Below are 18,936 nucleotides of genomic sequence, written 5' to 3' on the forward strand. Positions count from 1 at the left end.
CTGAGCACAAGGTCCCACTGTCCCAAGTACTATCATGGAACAAAATTGGAGTCCAGGAGCACCTTTAAGACCAACAAAGTTTTTATTAGGGTTTGTAGAATCTTTCGGGCTCAAGTGCCGTGTTCTACCGGAGAAAGTTTTTCTTCCAGATGTTTCGTTTTCGGCTGGAAGAAAAACTTTCTCCAGTAGAACACGGCACTTGAGCCCGAAAGATTCTACAAACCCTAATGATGTTACCAGCCGTGAAAACCTGAAATCTTTGACAACAAAGTTTTGTTCAGAATGTAAGCTTTCGTGTGCAGGCACACTTCATCAGATGATGAAATGGGGTACAGTTAGCAGAGTTACATATAACTCAGAAGTGGCCAAACTGTGGCTCTTTAACACATATTGTGTGGCTCTTGAAGCCCCCACCACCCCATTGGCCAGCTTGGAGAAGGCATTTGTCTCTTTTAAAAAATTCTTCAAGGCAAGTTAGCTTCTTTCCTTCCTTGCAGCTCTCATATATCTGACATTCATGTCTTGAGGCTCTCAAACAGCTGACATTTATTCTATGGGGCTCTTATGTTAAGCAAGTTTGGCCACCCCTGATATAGCTGGTGGGCAGGGATTAAGCATGCAAAATAGTACCAAGCCAGAATTCATGCCAAAATAATATAATTAACAAACTGAAAGAACAACCAGTCTGGTTTACATACCATTTGTTCTAGAGTTAAGAAATAATCTACTTGGAGCACTCAATATATCTAGAGATAACATGGAGTGCAATAGCGACTAGTGGGATGTATTAGTTTATTGGGATACATTATATATAACATTTCTATGCTGCCTTTCCACCAAATAAGGGTTGCCAAGGCAGTGAACATTAGAACATTTCCACCATTAAAACATTTAAAACATATACAAAATATTTTAAAAAAATAAAAACAAGTAAATGCACGAACACCCTCAATGCTATACTTCACAGATTATAATTTCTAAAACCCTATTTTCTACATGTTTCCACAATCCTTTTTCCTCTACAACTTTACCCAGAATGTACATGCTATCACAGAAAACCCAGCTGAATGGCAATGCTTGGATTCTTGAGGGGGACCAGACAGGGCCTTGGCCCCATTGTTTCTTCCAGATACTGACAGAGATCAGCTGAACAGCAAACAAGCTAAGCTTACATCCTTCTAAAAACTCAAAAAGCAACTGAGGCATTCACTGCCTTCATTTGGTATCTGTTTCTAATGGCTTGACGCTGAGATGCTGTGCCAAGCTTCCAAAGCAAATAGGACCCATTCAACTTGTTGCTGGTATGCATCCTGCTGGATGAAAGACCTGTTTGCCAAACACAATCCCCATCCCAAACCTACTTTACTCCAAATAAATGTAGCCCATTCAGCCTAGTTATGCCTCTGATAAACAAAGTTATAATTATATGCTGTATAGTTTGCAGGCAATTTTTGCAGCTCATACCCTGCAATAATGGTCTCGGGACAGATTTCAACACAGCACTTCCACACAGGGCATGTGCGCTTGTAACTATTTCTGCTTCTCCTGGGGACTGCTCCTTTTCAAAAACACACTCTAGATTGCATTGGCCCTTTCTGTCACTGAAGTGAACCGAGAGGTCAAATGGGGTTGCTCTTCTGAAAAAGCCATACATCTGATCCCATACACCCAACAGGACTTTGGGCTGTGTTTGCTGAGAAGCATTACCTGCATCCCTCAAAGCACTAAGGCAAGCTATGTAAAACCTCTCTCTTCCAACAATAGACCTTTTTAAAAAACAAAACACTAGATCTGCATAAATTGTTCAGCGGGCCTACAGTAGGTCTTTGGGATCTTGAGCTCTGCATTTAAACAGCAATAAGGATGTTAACTTACAGGTCACACAGGGAGCGGAGTAAAACAGATCATACACATGGGTAGTAAGACAGGTCATATAGCAAAGCCAGTTCTACAGTTACAGCAACTCCAGAGTTGTCTCCTCTCAGATAGAGAGAAACCACAGTGGTAAACACACATTACCTCCTGTGCCATTCAGAAGACATCCTCCACATGCCAACGCAATGAAACCTTTCTGTACAACTTGCCCTTGCTCCTCCTTTTGCACATTAGAAGTGCCACGAAGAAGGCAAATATAAAAACACCTCACATTGCCCACTGCTAAGTTAGGCCATTGATTCATCTAGCCCGCAATGGTCTACTTGCGACTTGTGGTCATTCTCAGACAGAAAAACCCCCTTCCCAATCCTTGCTACCTGAAACCTTTTCAATATTAATTTCATTTTGACTCTGCCAGCAATTGGGTTATGTGACTTTGTAGCTACAGATTTTCAGAAGAAAGAGATGCATTTTTTTTAAAGAAGCCAAAAAACAAGCTACGAGATTTATGGCAACCCCACAAATCTCTCCCTTTTCTAAAAAGGGGCAGACGAATCATTCCAAACTCACCAAAATCAGGAAGCTCTAAAGATTGAAAGCATGAAAGGGTCACTAACCATGAATAGGACCTCCGTCCCCTCTTCCCGGTGTGATCCTCCCACTGCATTCAACCAATTAAAGCCTCCTGAAAGGAAATAGAAAGGGAAAAGCGATTACAGGACGGGCAGCAACAACGAGCCAAAAGCCCGGAGTTCTCATCCTACCTGTGGCCCTAGCCGTCCTGCCAAACCTTACAGGTACCGTGATTCTAACTATGCTGTCATCTCACTGAATGGAATCTGGGTTTGTTTGGCCATCGCTATACCTTAGAATTGTTCCCATAACTTCAAGAACCCTTTACGGATGGCAAGCAGTACAGGAATATGATAAGCAAACTAATGGCTGGACTGGCAGCTTCAGAGAAGATCATGTGGTCCCTAATGTGGTATCCATAGGCGCTATGGTATCTGCTGACACAAATCAGCAAGTCCTTAACCTTGCTGCGGGTCCACTCAAAACAGCCACCAGTTTTAATCAAAAGTGCTTACCATGGAAACCTGCTAACTTTAGACAAGACCCAGTAACCATCTGCCTGAGACAGCAGTTGCTAAAGGATGCCTCATTCCTGTCCATTTCCTATACAAAGTGAGCTCAACCGCAATACATCTGGCTTAAAACACAGATTACAAACATTTCCAGTCTCTCTTCTGCTCATTATGCAGCATGGGAGGCTGAAGTTACAGCTGGAAAATTAGAAGAAACATGAACAGCACAGGAGCTAATGCAAGAGTCAAGATGCTGTGGGATCAATTCTCCCTCCCGTTCACAGTTCTTAGAAGCCAAGTCTATGTCCATAAACCATCTTTAGCAGAGAGAGGAAAGAACTTTTGGAGAACTTTCTCCATGTGTAGTGCTGTAGGAACAATCCATTTCTGAAGTGATGAGTGGAGAATGCCTCTTCGAGGAAGGGGTCACCTGAAGACTGGCAACAATAGTTCCCCAGGAGGAAATTGCTGGTTTGGAGGGTGGAGTCTATGGCATTGTATATGTCTGAGTTCCCATTCCTCCTCAAACCCCACCATCTCCAAGTTCCACCACTCAAATCTCCGGGAATTTACTAACTTAGAGTTGGCAACCCTCTCTCCTTCCCAACCATCAACCCACCTTTATCTGCACCTTTGACTTCAGCTTTCAATCTCCTCTCCCCTCCCAGCAGCCTTTACCTAGGAAAAGGACAGTTTTTCTCTGCAGCTTACTAAAGCAGTTTACATAATTCTCCTCTCCCCCTTTTGATCTGCGCAACAACTCTGTGAGATAGGTTAGACTGAAAGTATGTGAGTGGTCCAAAATCACCCAGTCAGCTTCCACAGTAGAAACCTGGGTCTGGCAGACCCTGCTCTGAAATGCTGACTGCCATGTCACAGTGACTGTTGTTAGGAGGGCTGTTAGGAGGGCTGCTACTGAACAAGAGCAAGCAGCCAGGGCTAGTTAAATCATGTCAGTCAGGTGGCATCAAGTCATCCAGAGGGTGCTGTTAGACCTAGGGTAGGAAACCTTCAGGTGGAGGCTGAATATCTCCTGGTATCACAGCTGACCTCCAGACAACAGATCTCTTTCCCCCTGGAGAAAGTAACTGCTTTCGAGGGTAGACTCTATGGCATTATATTCACCTGGGACCTCTCTCCTCCCCAAAGTCTGGCTTCCATAGACCCCACCAAAAAATATCCAGGAATTTCCCAATCTGGAGCTGGTAACCCTAATGAGTGCTGGCCCCAATGAATTCTTCCTCAAAGGTCAAAATAGGCCTTTTATTGACAGAACCAAGCTTGGTTGTAGGGTTGCCAGGCCCAACTCAGAAAACACCTGGGGACTTTGGGGGTAGAGCCAAGAGACCTTCCCATTTCCGCCCCCCAAATGTGGCAATTCCACTGAATACAGTCTTCATTTCCTCAACCCCCCAGCAGCTGGCTGCACTTCCACTAAATGACAGTGAACATGCACATACACATTCTCACAAAGCAGCCAAAATAAACACAGTCTGCAAGCAAACACTTTTGTGATCTCACTGGGGCACTGTACTCACTGGAGTTGATTAATGTAATCACCTTTTGTATTTTAACCAACTTCTTCAGACTAACAGGAAGATAAAAGCAGAGCAGTCTAGGGGGTGGAGTTTTCCTCCAAACAATCAGAAGGACTGTTCTTGCTTCTCTTCCTTTTACACACTCGCCAGGAAGACCCAGGTGGCTCTACCTACTCGCCTCACCCATTCAGCTTTCCTTTTGGTTTCCCATCCAAGTATCTCAAATCCACCTTCCTTGCTTTGTCATACTAAATATCTCTAGCAACACGCACTGAGGGAAAAGCAAAGGCAGCTACCCCAGTGGCTTAGTCTTAAACACAGGACTCCATATTCTGTCTATGTATACCTAGAATAAAAGGGATGCCTTTTTTCCTCTCTGTCTCTCTCTGGCTGTTTGGTTCCCCATAGGAGGAGGGATAGGAGCCCTCAGCCAACAGGGAAGGCTTTCTGTGGCTGTTTCCCTTCTCTTCCTTCCCTCAGGCAATGGAGGAAAGGGCTTTCTTTTTCTCCTCTGAAAAGCAATGCCTCAATCCTGAGCCAATGGAATGCATTGAGTAGTGGTTGATGGGCCAAATGTTGATGGAGTGCACACCACAGCCAATGGGAGACCTGGATTTGGCTTCACCACAGAGCTTTTATATATATCGGATTTTCTCTCTCAGACTACTGAATCAGAAGTACACAAATTTCTCTTTAGAACCATAAAAAACTATTTTTTTATAAACCTGGATGTTAGAAACCATCTGGATGTTCTGAGCTTATTTCAGCCTGCTTGTTTTTATTGACATTTCTTTGGGATGTCTTGGAAATAAAGATATATCTCTTTGTGCTGTTACTAACCTGAGCCCCGTTTTCTTATCACCCTGTGTGCTTAGTCCCTCAGACTAGGAAAACCTGAATGCATGGATTTCAGACCTAGGTGGTCTATAAGGCCCATCCCACTGGTAGGCCTATGTAAAATATTCTGGAATACTCACAACAATATCTTGCAGGCTTCACTGTTCATTCCACCCATCGAATCATAGTATGTGATGTTTTTTTTCCTGTAGTCTATGACCTAAAACAGACAACACACACAGTTATGGCATCTTTTCATGTGTTTTCTCTCTCCACAATATTTTTAAGCTGTTTTCAACTGCATGGCTTCCATTTTTCACTTCTTCTGAGCATATCAGGGATGACACCCAGTGCCTGCTGAATCCAGCAAAACATTCTACACAGGATGCTGATTAAAGGACCTTAAAATCCCACTCCACTCCCCCCTCCCCATCCAGCCTGAAAAAAGGGTTCTGGAGAACTCAAAACTATACATTAACGTGGTTTATTCTACTTGGCTTTAAAAATTATTACATGGGTTTTGTTTTGGAGTTTTGTTAAAGACCATCACAATTATGTACTTTATATACTTATTCAGGTATATTTAGGACATAGATACACAGATCTCAGGCACACATTCCATAGGATGCTTGTAGCTGGTGACCAGAGAACTCCTTAATGTTTCTTATTTGCTGTGAACTACTTTTAAGGGTCTGGAGAAGAAATCTAGGCTGCTTTTTCTGGTTGCTCCTGAGCAGTTCAAAGGATTTTTAAGCATGTCTGATCTGATCTACAAAGAGCCATGGGCAAAGCAAACATTCTACATTTTGATGAGTTGCCCATGCTGGATTAACAAGTAAAGTTGATACCTCTTACTCCACGAGTGAACATCATAGTGTGAGTAAGGTCTATTCTTTGTATGGTTAGTTTCTTGTATTTAATTGTTAAGTTAATGGAGAGGTCAGTTTGATTTGTACTACTGAAGGCCTTGTGATGAAACACGTATGGCATTGGTTCTTGCATATGTAGGACAATATGTACTTTTAAACCTGTGTTTTTGTAAACTTGATATTTGTCTTGATACTGAAATTAGGGATTTATTATGCTAAACCACATGTTTGTCATTTTTAATCATATTTCAGAAATTCTATATGTATAAATACCAGTTTTATACATTTGTATTATGTTCATAATTATATTTTAATCTCTTTTTCATAATTCCAACCTCTCTGGTTAGCTTTCTCATGTAGGGTTGTGTTTTTCTCCCTTTTTTGGTTGCACTGAGCATGTGACCAGCCTGGGGTGTTCTTGAATTGGGGTTTGTGTTTTGTTTATTTTAAAAAAACCCCAGCAAGTGTTGTGGCCAAGAATGCTTTCTATCACTTACAACCGATTTCAAAGCTGACATTCTAGCTACATTGATACATGCTCTGTAACCTACGGGTTGGACCACTGTTCACATGCTGTATGTGGAGCTGCCTTTGAAGGTAACTGGAAATTGCAGTTATTGCAGAATGAAGCCATGTGCCTCTTTGACTGGTAAGGGTACTATTGCATGTAAACTACAGATTTCAGGACTACTGCAATTGCTTCAAGTGGATTTCTGGACTCAATTCAAGGGGCTAGTTTTTACCTATAAACCTTTCACAACCTGGAAGCCACATTTCACATACCTGAAGGACTCTCTCTCCCAGTCCATGTCTGAGTGACATTTAAGATCAACACACTGTCATTTTTCCATGGTTCCCTCTTTCTGGGAGGTTTCCCTTCTCTTCTACCAGGGTTACTTTTTTCCTATGATTACCCTCACTTTGCAGAACACCTTGCCAGAAGTGATGTGTACCTGGCCTTCTCTGACAAGACTCAGGAAACTGCATGAGGAAGCATTGCTTCATTGGTATGTGAAATTTGAGTTGATATGCCCAGTCTTTACAACGGAGAATAACTGTTTTTTGGGGGAAGGGGGAAGATTCTGATTAGGGGGTTCTGAGATAGTTTAGGGTTTAGAGTTATGAGATTAAGAAATATGTAAATTAATAAGATTAGTTCTAGACCAAGTATTTTGGTTTGAAGTTTGTACATCTTTGTTTTATTTTAGCTTGTATATTCTTTAGACGTGATTTTTATTTGTGATGTAGGTGTATATTTTGCTTTCTTTGCATGTCATTTCGTGCTGTGAAGTAGTAGGAGGCAAATGTTTTAACAAATATATTTTTAAAAAACCATACTCACTGCTAAGCACCAATGGACACCAAGGTGAATAGGCACTAACAAGATATCCACAGAAAATACGTCCACTTTTTTAGTCCAACGTTTTACAGCTTGATAACCAGCAGTTTTTAACTTGGTGAAGAAAAATGTGTTGAATGCATGAACAGCTGGAAACCCTTTCTGTTTACTTCTTTCCATCAACATGTTCATGTAGAAATTGATGATCTGACAGGGAGGAAAAAAAACAAACGTCGTTAAGACAGCTGGGAGAAAACTGGTAAATTTTCAACTTGTCCTGCATTCTTGGAAGAACATTTGTTGGAACACCAGTGCAAATGGCAGAATTCAACCTCGCTGGCTGCTAAGCCTGTTCCTCCAATAACCTTGTCTAACAAAAACAACAATTGCTCATTAACGTAGATGCTAAACTTTTGAGTATTTAAACATTATGCATGTACTATGTACAATACTACGTAAACTATTAAGTATTCTTAATGTTATGCAGCCTTGACCAAGACAGTCTAATCTCATCAGAGCTTGGAAGCTAAGGAGGGGCAGCCCAGGCTAGTATTTGGATGGGAGACAACCAAGGAATACCAGGGTCATGACACAGAGGCAAGCAATGGCAAACCACCTCTGAATGCCTCATGCCTTGAAAACCCTATGAGGTTTCTATAAACCTGTTGTGATTAATGGCAAAAACAAACATGTGGATCTGCAGTTTTTTTGAGATTTCAAAAAATTCAGGTAATTTTGACCAGAGTCAAGAAGAAAGGGCAAGAGAATCAAGAAGTGGCATGGTATGGCAGTGACACCTACTAAAGCCAAAGTTTTGGGTGTGATTCATGAAGCTGCCTTATACCACTTCAAACCACTGGTCTTTCAAGGTCAGCATTGTCTCTTCAGAGTCTTTTGCCTCACCTGATCTTTTTACAACTGAAGATGCCTGAAGATTGAACCTGAGATCTTCTGAGCAAAAAGTAGATCCTCTACCATTGAGCTTCAAGGGCATGAAAGGCTACGGACTTGAACATGTTGTGGTGCAGGAACAGTACTTTTAACTGCAGGTGCGGGATTTCTAATTCCATGTGCAAATAGGGCTTGAGCGCATTTGCAGAAGAGGCAGGAAGGCACTTAACCTTTCTCCTGCCTGCCAGTTTTCTTCCAAGACTTCCAGCTGCTGCTCCCCTCTTGCCTCAATTTTCAGACAAAGTAACGGCAGACTTTACCGTGACATCTGAGCATGCTTGTTAATATCACCACAGGGTGGAACCCATATTATATGTTAAATCTACAGTGCGATTCAGCAATACCACATTCAATTCACTCTCTCCTGCTAGCAAAACAAAATCCCACAGAGAAAAAGCAAAACTGGGAAAGTTTGGTTTACTTATTTTTCACTGTTTTTAATTTAGAACTAAAGTAGTTGGCCAGTTGGATCCAAGGGCTTCTTCAAAAAGAGTGATTTGTTGATGATGGTGATTTTTTTTCATCCTTCTGTGATAGATGGGCAAAGGACATGCCCCTTTCTGTCAGTCACCAATCCCGTCTGGTGTGTTATGCGGAGTTGGTAATACCCAATCAGGGCCTACAAATGGCTGAAGGAGCCAGATGACAGGGGGAAGTAAAAAACCTGTTCTATTTTCAGTTCTTGTCAGAGAGGGTTTGAGCCTTCAGACAGTCACCAGGATTACGTGAGCTGGCTCCTACTGCTTTACTGAGATTTTATACAACCATCACACAAATACAGAATACAAAAAGCCCAGCATTTAGGCACAGGATGGGGTTACCTCATCATTGAGCCAGTTGAGGTTGTTCAGGGTGTGAATGTCTTTTCTAGTTATTGTTAACCGGAAGGCTTCACTTAGCATGTCGTCCTGGTTCCCGCTTCGCAACACACTCTTTATTTCCCTTTCCATCTCCTAAAGGAAATAAAAGGGATGAAAATTTCCCCTGCTTTATCCAAAGACTTTAATCCCAGCACAAAATCAGATTACTAGTTATAACTGCATGTAAAAACCTTGTTACAAAGGAAAATAGCTTCAAAATGTTGACGTGGTTTTGAATCAGGAATGCTGAGAGCCCTGCTTTTCACTAAGACTCCCAAGCCTGCCAGCATCAACACAAGACTTACTTCGGTGAGCTCAGGGAACTCCTCTTCACCATCAGATATCTTTGGTTCTTCCGGGACAATTGTAACAGGAATCTCCTTCTCAAGAGGTACTCGCAGATGTAGGTCAACTGAATCAGGTATGGAAAACTCCTGCTTCTGCAGTCTCTGCAAGGGACATTTTTAAGATAGTATGATTTCATTTTACGACTTGGCTTATGCACTTTTGGAGGGATGATGGACAAACAGGGTTCAGTCACTAGATTTATTTAGGGTCCAAAACATAACTGAAAAATAAATCAGCACTGAAATCCTACTATTTCCATTGCATTTCTTCATTTTCAGTTTGCAGTTCAGTATTTAATAAAACTCAAATCAAGGCAGCCTGGCAGCAACAGTGGCATCTCTTTTCTTATGGCTTGCAGTTGCATTGATCTTTACTATTCCTACCAAAGCAGGAACTTGGAAAATTGGGCAGCCCTTCCCAGCTCAGTTTTAAACCCAACACTAATGCAAGAAACCAAGAAATGAGCTCCTCACCTGGCTCTGCAGCTGCAGCGCCAAAGCCTTCTGCTCTTCTATTTGTCTCAATCTCTCACGAGCTCGGGAATCGTACACGCTGGTTCTTTGTTACACAGGAAACAAAGTGTTCAGCATTAGCAACGAACATGAGAAAAGTTTATGAACACTCCCATTAGGAAACTATATTCACATTATGAAACTGGAGGACTCAAACGATCTTTAGCTTTTTAGGTACTTCACTTGCTACCTCTATTGGCACAGCCAAACTAGTAGTTTTTTACTGATGATTTCAGAGAGTAAAAAGGGGTTATGTATCCCTTGAGTATGGCAAAAAGCCACAAAGTTACCTAGGCTTACTGGAGGGCTTAATGCTCTTTCTGAAGGCAGGTGTGACAATGCACCAAACACTAAATGAAGGGGAGAGGGAAGGACGCCCATGGAAGATGAAAACTTAAGTGACATCACCAGACAGGAGTCTGCATTTCAGGTATCTCCAGTAGCTGGCTCTCCTATGCAGGAAGATGAGGGGGCAACAAAGTGGTGGAATGGACTGCATCACTTTGGACTAAGCAGGAGATTCCAGCTTTCAGTGTCCCTTCGCATTACAAGAACCCCATGCAAACATAAATAACAAAACTCTGCATTATTCTAGCCAGAGCTGCCATCAAGCCCACCTCATCAGATAAATGAGGTAGATCTTCACATTCATAAGGTATGGTGGCAAAGAAGGTGTAAAGCGTGTACCATAGCACTTCTGATATATGTATATATGCTTGATCTGTCAATTGTGGATCCCTTTTAAACATCTAACAAAATGGGCTCTAGTCCAGGAAAGTTTTCACTACAACAAACACAAGTTCATCTCTAAAGTGCTGTAAAATTCTAATTTGCTTTTTTGCCACAGACTAATATGGCTACCCTTCTGGAATTTGTTTCTACAGAAACAGAAAACAGTAACAGTGGGGAGTTTTCTTTGCCTGCTGCACTGACGTCCTATTTCTCTACCTGCATTCTGAAAAGAAGTAGTCCATTCTTCCATCTCAGTGCCAAGAGCCCTGACACTTAGCTCTCTGCCTTCTCCCTGCCCTGAATGTGTGATCCAGACCACAGCTTCCTTGTATCAGGAAGATGTCAAAGAGCTTTTGGTCCCTAAACACCAAACGTTGTATTCTTATGCACTGAAAGCATTTAGGGAATTATTTTTGGGACAGCTCCGGCCACTCCCTGGAACAAGCCATTAGGATGTTCAGCTTCAGGAACCAAACATTCCCCTACTTGTGCCCTCCCTCCAAATCCTCAAAATACCTGCCTAACAATAACAAAGTAGAAGAATGCTAGAAGGAAAGCATCTCAGCAGACCAGGAAAAGCCCCAAGGTTATTTTGGCAGTGGTTTCATAAATGGTTCCAGAGAAAGCATGGCTGCACTGACAACTACCACCACAGCTTGGAAGAATATGTGAAATGTTTATAGAAAAGCATAACACCCAAATACTCCCTGTCCTATTCTGAATCAAAGCAGTAAATATTCAAAACAACAAAACACTTACAATTCTTTGATCCATAATTCGGCCTGGAAGAAAGGAGTGCTGAAAGAGAGACAGAGAAAGAAAAGAAAGTGTAAATGTTTTGTCTGTGTGGGATACAGGAGACTGCTTTAGCTGAACTAAACAGAAGAATGCAGACAATAATCCAGCGCAGTTACATGCACTGCTGCCAGATCAGGAGAGAAGCATCAGCTTAAAATGATACTGGGACCTTAAGAACCTGATGGGGATCAGAATATTGTCAAGAACGGAGTCTTGCCATGATCATATGTAACCTGCCTTTATGATTTTTAGGTCTTATTTCACCTTTGTTTTAGAAGGCTCTCATGTCATCACGCATAAGGCATTATCACACTTTGATTTGCTTTGTCTGTACTCTGTGTAATTTTATATAAATAATCTCTCTTCCCTGGACAGTTAGACCTGCTCAGACAGCTTTGCATTCCTCCCTGTGAAGGTTGCCTGTTATCTTTTGTACTAGAATCTCTTAAGTTTCAATTTTAAAGAACTGTCTCAGGAGGACACCGCCCCCCCCACTTCCTGGGAACTATTTTGAACTTTAATTCCTGCTTTATAAACCCATCAAAAGCTTGCCTACATAGCAGGGGTGGCCAAACTGCTGCTTGGGAGCCACATGTGGCTCTTTCACACATGTGAAGCCCCCACCATTATGTGGAGAAGGCATTTGTTCCTTAAATCACTTCTCCAAACCAAGCCAACCAGTGGCTTGAAGAATTCATTTAAAGTTGCTTTCTTTCCATCTCTCCCCCTATCTATTTTCCTTCCTTCCTCTCTCCTTCCTTGTCTTGCAGATCTCAAACATCTGACAGTTATTCTATGCGGCTCTTACATTAAGCAACTTTGGCCACCCCTGCTACATAGTAATGGTTACGGTGATAATATAATTGTAGGAGCATGCCCCCAAGGGTCAGTTCTTCCAACAGGTAACATGTCTCCATAAAGTACCTTATTTGTTTTGCATCACAGAGGTGTGCTTAATGAGAACTGAGCAGAACTGGACAAATATGTGAAAAAACTAAGCTTGTCTGCTAAGGAAGAATACAAATATAGACGGAACATTCAGCAAAAAAAGTTCACCAAGAAAGATCTCCGCTGAGGATAAACCGTCAAAATCTTTTAAACAGTCAATGAAACATTTCTTTAATAGGAAATCTATACGACATTACGGAAATATTTAGGAAAATATTCCTATGCTATTCTAAAGAGCCAGCGGCCACAGCTCCAGCAATTGGGAAGCGCATGCAAAAATAGTGGCTATGATACAGGAACCTAATAATTCCTGTCAATACCACATCAGGCATACTGCTCATCGTTTGCTGACATTTTTTTCCTCCTTGTCAGATCAGCAAGCAATCAGCAGTACGTTGACAGGAATTACTGCGTTCTTATATCTTAGCTGCTTGATCTGATAAAGGATGCCAAAACGTGAGAATCACCGGACCCATGTCTCAAACTTTGGCATTTGTTTTTTCGGCTGTCCAGACGCACCACTGAAATTACTTATGGCCTTTTTATTATGAACTGAAGTTATTTGTATGTGGGATCCAGGATGCAATATTTGAGAAAGAACTTTTTTGGTCTTTAAACCGCTCGTATTTGTTTGAATGCATTTATTGTTTTAATACTGCTTATTGTGTATTTTATGCTGTTAGCCGCCTTGAGTCTGCATAGAATGGGCGGGATATAAATATAACATAAATAAATAAATATTTATGTACTTCCCAGTTGCTGGAGCTGTGACTGCCGGCTGTTTGGAATGGGATATTTGCTTGAATATTTCCATAATTTTGTATACATTGCCTATTAAAGAAATGTTTCACTGATTGCTTAAAAGACTTTGACGGCTTATCCTCAGGGATGCTAAGGAAGGAGCCAACACGAAGCCATCACCAGAAGGCACTGGAGAACAAGCTATGAGAAAATGCAAGTGTGTGTGGGGGGGACTCACAACAACACTCACCTTGGAGTTGGAGGTTTGAAGTCTTTGCCGTTGAGCATTATGACAGAGTCAGACCCTGAAAGGAGCACAACATTTAACATTCAGAGTCTCAGGAATGAATGGAATAAGGAGCTAGATTGCCCTATTTTGCCAAAACAATGGGATATGGCCTTGAAGTTTATACCTCCTCTCTCCAAGGCTCTTGAGACTTATTCAGCAAATAATATTTAGAATACACTGGACACCACAGCAACTCTTCAGCAAAAGACCTGAGTAAAGTTCCTGATAGTTGGCATTGTAACTCACAGGACAGGTCCCTTAGATATATGCTTTGGATGTGGTCCAGTCATTCTTTTTTTTTTTTGGGGGGGGGGGGGGGAAGACATTATTACAAATATCAATTTTGTATTAGAATGTCCGTTGATTTTAGAGGCCGTCCATATACTTTTAAACTATTTGCCCATCTCTTGGAGGCTAACCAATGGCCACCAGAGAGTCCATGTCTGTTTATCGTGAGGAGGAACGAAGATACCAAACATGAGTCTACAGGTCATTCAGAAACACAGCAGGGGAGGGGAGATCACATCATTCAATTCACATCTATTGTTTTTACCTTCAGGATGTACATCCAAAGAAGGTGCATTATTCTGCTGAACTGGTGGATTGCTGTCCTTGGGCTCAAAGGTAAGTCGTGAAGGATAGCTACCGATGAGGCGTGGCAGTGAATTGTGTGAGTGCTGCTCTTGAGTCCTGGAAGCCTCAGATGGTGGGCTGCCTGAAACAAGGCCATACACTGCAGCTGGCTTCCTACTCTTATTTTCCAGTTCTTTCACAAGGTTTTTACTTGAACTCACACACCGGGGCCTGAAAAACGAAACCACAGATCAGAGCTTCCGAAAGCCAACTGTGAACGTGGCAATGCTGACGACCAGCTAGAAAGTGCATTTCCAAGACTCACAGTTGGAGAGAGAACAGTGAAGAGGGCTTGGAGTTGGAGAACTTTTTTCCTGTAACCATTTGGAGCAGCTGCCTGTAAAGTTCTTTTTCTTCCTCTCGAACAGTCTGGGGGAGTGGGAAAGAAAGCAAGTATAGTTTTTAAACAGCTCAGGAAACCCTGGATGCATGCAGACATGCAATGTTTTGTTATGCTTAAGCAGAGAAATTTGATTTTTAAAAATGTTTTGAGCTTCTATAATGGAGACATGCTTTACATGCATGAAGGCTTGCTATTGTTTGCAGTTCTTCAGCTCTGACTAGCCTCTAGAGCCAGTTTGGTGTAGTGGTTAAATGTGCAAACTCTTGTCTGGGAGAACCGGGTTTGATTCCCCACTTCTCCACTTACAGCTGCTGGAATGGCCTTGGGTTAGCCATAGCTATCGCAGGAGTTGTCCTTGAAAGGGCAGCTACTGTGAGAGCTCTCTCAGCCCCATCCACTTCACAGGGTGTCTGTTGTGAAGGGAGAAGATATGGGAGATTGTAAGCTGCTCTGAGTCTCTGATTCAGAGAGAAAGGCATGGTATAAATCTGCAGTCATCGTCTTCTCTACGACCATCTCTTTTTAAATGTGATTCTAGCTAGTATTTTGGTTCCTGGTTAAAAATGTACAGGACAACTAGAGAGAGTTGAAAAAACAGGGCTAAAATATTTCAACAAATATTTGTAAAGAACAATCTGATCCATGAAGTTGGAGGAGGGTCAGATGTTCTGGGTGGCAGTATTCCCCTTCAACATCCCAGAAGGGAAGTCCACAGAAACAAACATTTGCTGAACAATGCATGTATCCACACGTTTTCCACTGCTGCTCACAAAGGGGGAGGGTGTGATTTTTGCAGATTTCTGTTACAGACCCACACTAAGTGCTGTCTGCTTCAGCTCCCACCATTCTCCAACCAGCCCAGTATAAAGGAAGTCAGAGACCTGAATCATTTGCCCATAGCATGCCCATTACAACTCCAGATCTATTCCAGGCAGAAATATGCAGCCAAAGATCTGGCTGGTTGCTTCAGATCAATATACAACTTTAGCACTTCTCATTCTAGCAGTTCAGTTCTCTTTTCTGCTCTTTTCCAAAACCTTTCCACTTCTCCATCTCCAACATTCCTTCATGGTATTCCCCTTTCCCAGTTCTCTTTTCTTTAAGGCCTCACCACCATCAGTATGTCCCTGTGCCTTCTACATGCCCTGACAGTAGAAACAGAGCAACTCATCTAATGACAGCTAGAGATCCCAACAAACCATTTTACCCTTTTGTGACACCTGCCTCATGACACAATCACTGCTAGAGGTTTAATTATCACCACACAGTATGCTATAACACAGACAATGTGTGAAAGGGGCTGGGGTTTGGAGGCCTTCCTCGCTCAATAAGAACTCAAGTTTCTTCTGGCATAAACAACTCAAATCCCTCTAGTTCACCTCTTCTGCTGTACTGATGAACCTCCTCTGAGACTTCTTGGGACTCAGCAGGCTTCGACGGCATGGTGCACTCCATAACGGACTGCTAACAGGCTTGATTGGAAAGGATTTTTCATAGGCAGAAACATGGCAATGATGATTTGATTTCCCTGCAAAGGAATTTGACGTCCCACTGCACAAAGAGATCAGTCTGTTAGTCAATCTGGCAAACATTTTCAAAGTATCAATTTTTAAATCTGGAATAGATGCTGCACACTCCAGTGTGAAGTCAGAGCAACTGTCTCCCACATACTTTGGTGGGGAAAGGTGGATTGTGGATCTGCATAGACTAACAGCCAGGCAGGGAAGGGAGCCTGCAGTGCAGATGGGATGAAACCACCTTTCCTATCACTTCCATCAGAGTTCTACTAATGAAAGAGGACAGAGGGACTCTTTTTGCTCACTTATTCCATCACGTTGCAGCCCTACCCAAACAGCTGTTAGTCCCTGCAGGTCCATCAGTCTTGGGAATCAATTTTGACAGGTTGGATAGGATGAGGGGGGGGGGATGCCAGGAAGGCTCATGATCCCTGTGCTCACAGATTACTGAACTATCTAGAGAAACTAATATTTAAGTGAATCTGAAGGTGCAAATGATAAAGCCAAATCCTTAGCTGAAAACTGCATTGATAGTGCCCTGCAGTTTACATATTACGCCATCAGATGGGTCTGGATTACTGGATTTTACATGGAAGCAGGTGGAAGCTGAACCTATATGAGGCCTGCTACACAACCAACCAAGTCTGTACAAAGCAGGGGGCTGCGGAAGGAGACATGAAGCAGAGCATAGGTGAGTGGGGAGGTCGTCCTTTGCCCTGTCCTTTTTATTCTCATAACATAATTTAAGTCATTTATTTCCCATAAGAGCTACATCCTGTCCTGGAGCTCTACTAGAAGAGAAACAGCTTTTAAAAATGAGTTTTGGAAAGGGGGAAAGTTTTGCTTCTACTCCCACAGCATTTGGCTTTTGACACTCTACTAGGCAGGGACTCAAACCAGACACAGTTTATCACTGGCACAACTGATTTGGCCCTTGAAGCTGCTGATTTGTTTTCTCCCGGTTGTACCGGGAGCTTGTCGGGTCCAAGTGAAATCTGTATGCACAAACATGTATATGAAATTGTTTTTTACTGTTGATACTGAATTTTTGAAATTTTGGAATAATTACACTCTTTAATTTGTTATATAATTGTTTGCCAGTAATTGCAGCCATGAGCCTCTGAGGCTTTTTGTGATTGTGAAAAGGCAACAAAGGGGGAAAGCCTTCATCAGAGTAAATGGTTGGCCACTGTATGAGTCATGATGCTGGTCTAGATAAACTACTGGTCTGATCCAATGGGGCTCTTCTGATGTTCTTAACAAAGGGACGGAAATATTACTGTTAACACATACCCTTTTGGGTTTTGAGTTGAGTTTAGGAAATCCATTGCCCTCTGCTTTAGAGTGAAGCCCCCTTTGCTCTTAACCACAAAAATGTGGCACTGTACAGTGAGGAGGGCCAGTTGTGATTAGCGGCGCACACTGTAAACTTGATAGCACAATGAAGCTGCTGTGTGCTATTGACACCATGCCTGTACCTCACACAGATGTCGATTACTGCATGGAAGGCTGTGGGATGGATTTTTAAGCTGGCCAAAAGGGACTAATCTTGTTAGCACAAGAAATCCCATTAAAACTTAATGAATTCAATAATGCTTCTGGAAGCACAGTCATCTTATCGCTGAACACTTTCGAAAATCTTGTTAACATATATTGTCGGTGATGACTGCGCAATGGCAATGCTTGGTGGTGGTCACGTTCAAGAGGCCATACTGATTAGAAACGCTGCCAAATGATCCCCTCTTTGATGACTACAAAGGAGTAACTGTATTAGTCTATGTTAGTAAAATAAAACAGAAGTCCTGTGACACCTTAAAAACCAACATCATTTATTTCTACAAAAGGTAACAAAGAAATTGGTGTTGGTCTTTAAAGTGCCTCTGGACATTTTCATGTCTTAGCTTCAGTTCTAACTTATTAGAAAGAACGTTAAAAGCACCAAATAATAAGAAAAGGCAGAGGGCAAAGTGAGGACATCAGCTCCTGTACAGGGAGGGGAGAATGCATTCTAGACATCGATTTGACATTCTATTTAAAGAACAGGGTGAGAATTACTGAGGCAAAAACTAACTTTGTTGGCTGGGAATTACTTTGCCAGTGAACTGATGAATGATTTTACACCACCATTTAAAACTTTTAATTGTACTGGGTATCCGTTATGAATATAATTTATAATAAACATGAAACCAGATGTACCTTGAAAGTTTGCGAGTTTCAAAATATGCACTCCGACTTCCTCTGGGTTTCTGCAAAATGGAACAAGGGGTAGGAATGCAACTCCTCCACTGTCCATTGGCACTTGTTTCAAATGTTCTTAGTGCTTCTGCAGCTTGATAACTCTCCGGAGCTGACATTTCTTTTAGGAAAGAAATACTGAACAGTAAGTGAGAACCTAACAGATTTATATCCAGGTTGTCAATTACCAAACAATGTAACCTCCTCAACCATCACTGGCCTCCAGAAGAGCTCTATATAGAAACAAGTATCTTCTTACATAGTGGTTTATTATCTTGAAAGTGTACGGCTGTTTGTGTTTCAAGTAATATTTGCTATATTACTTTGAAGTGCTCTCCCATTTTATACAGCCACAAAGTACAGTGATTAAGAGTCTTGTGCGAGGAATTGGGAGACCCAGGTTTGAATTCTACCATGGAAGTTTGCTGGGTGACCCTGGGCCAGTCACACACACCCTGCTTAACTACCTTCCAAAGTTGCTATTGT

At 42.0% G+C, this 18,936-nt stretch overlaps 1 protein-coding gene across 2 annotated transcripts in view; it reads right to left on the reverse strand.

The window, feature by feature from the left end:
- Window positions 1–18,936, reverse strand: part of SENP1 (SUMO specific peptidase 1) — a 33,774-nt gene that overhangs the window by 6,179 nt on the left and 8,659 nt on the right. The window contains exons 6-17 of one of the 2 annotated variants that reach the window (XR_009556109.1): window positions 18,412–18,571; window positions 16,078–16,249; window positions 14,621–14,724; window positions 14,276–14,526; window positions 13,684–13,738; window positions 11,706–11,744; window positions 10,176–10,260; window positions 9,660–9,803; window positions 9,316–9,447; window positions 7,547–7,750; window positions 5,476–5,555; window positions 2,493–2,560 (exon numbers count right to left, since the gene is read on the reverse strand). Coding sequence is in view for 1 of the 2 variants with exons in the window: in XM_060252196.1 (XP_060108179.1) it covers window positions 5,476–5,555; window positions 7,547–7,750; window positions 9,316–9,447; window positions 9,660–9,803; window positions 10,176–10,260; window positions 11,706–11,744; window positions 13,684–13,738; window positions 14,276–14,526; window positions 14,621–14,724; window positions 16,078–16,249; window positions 18,412–18,571 (1,426 nt within the window). In the remaining variant the exon portion in view is untranslated. The remainder of the gene's footprint in view (window positions 1–2,492; window positions 2,561–5,475; window positions 5,556–7,546; window positions 7,751–9,315; window positions 9,448–9,659; window positions 9,804–10,175; window positions 10,261–11,705; window positions 11,745–13,683; window positions 13,739–14,275; window positions 14,527–14,620; window positions 14,725–16,077; window positions 16,250–18,411; window positions 18,572–18,936) is intronic. The other variant, XM_060252196.1, reaches the window with a different exon arrangement.

This window comes from Heteronotia binoei, chromosome 13 (assembly GCF_032191835.1).
Source record: "Heteronotia binoei isolate CCM8104 ecotype False Entrance Well chromosome 13, APGP_CSIRO_Hbin_v1, whole genome shotgun sequence".
NCBI lineage: Eukaryota > Metazoa > Chordata > Lepidosauria > Squamata > Gekkonidae > Heteronotia > Heteronotia binoei.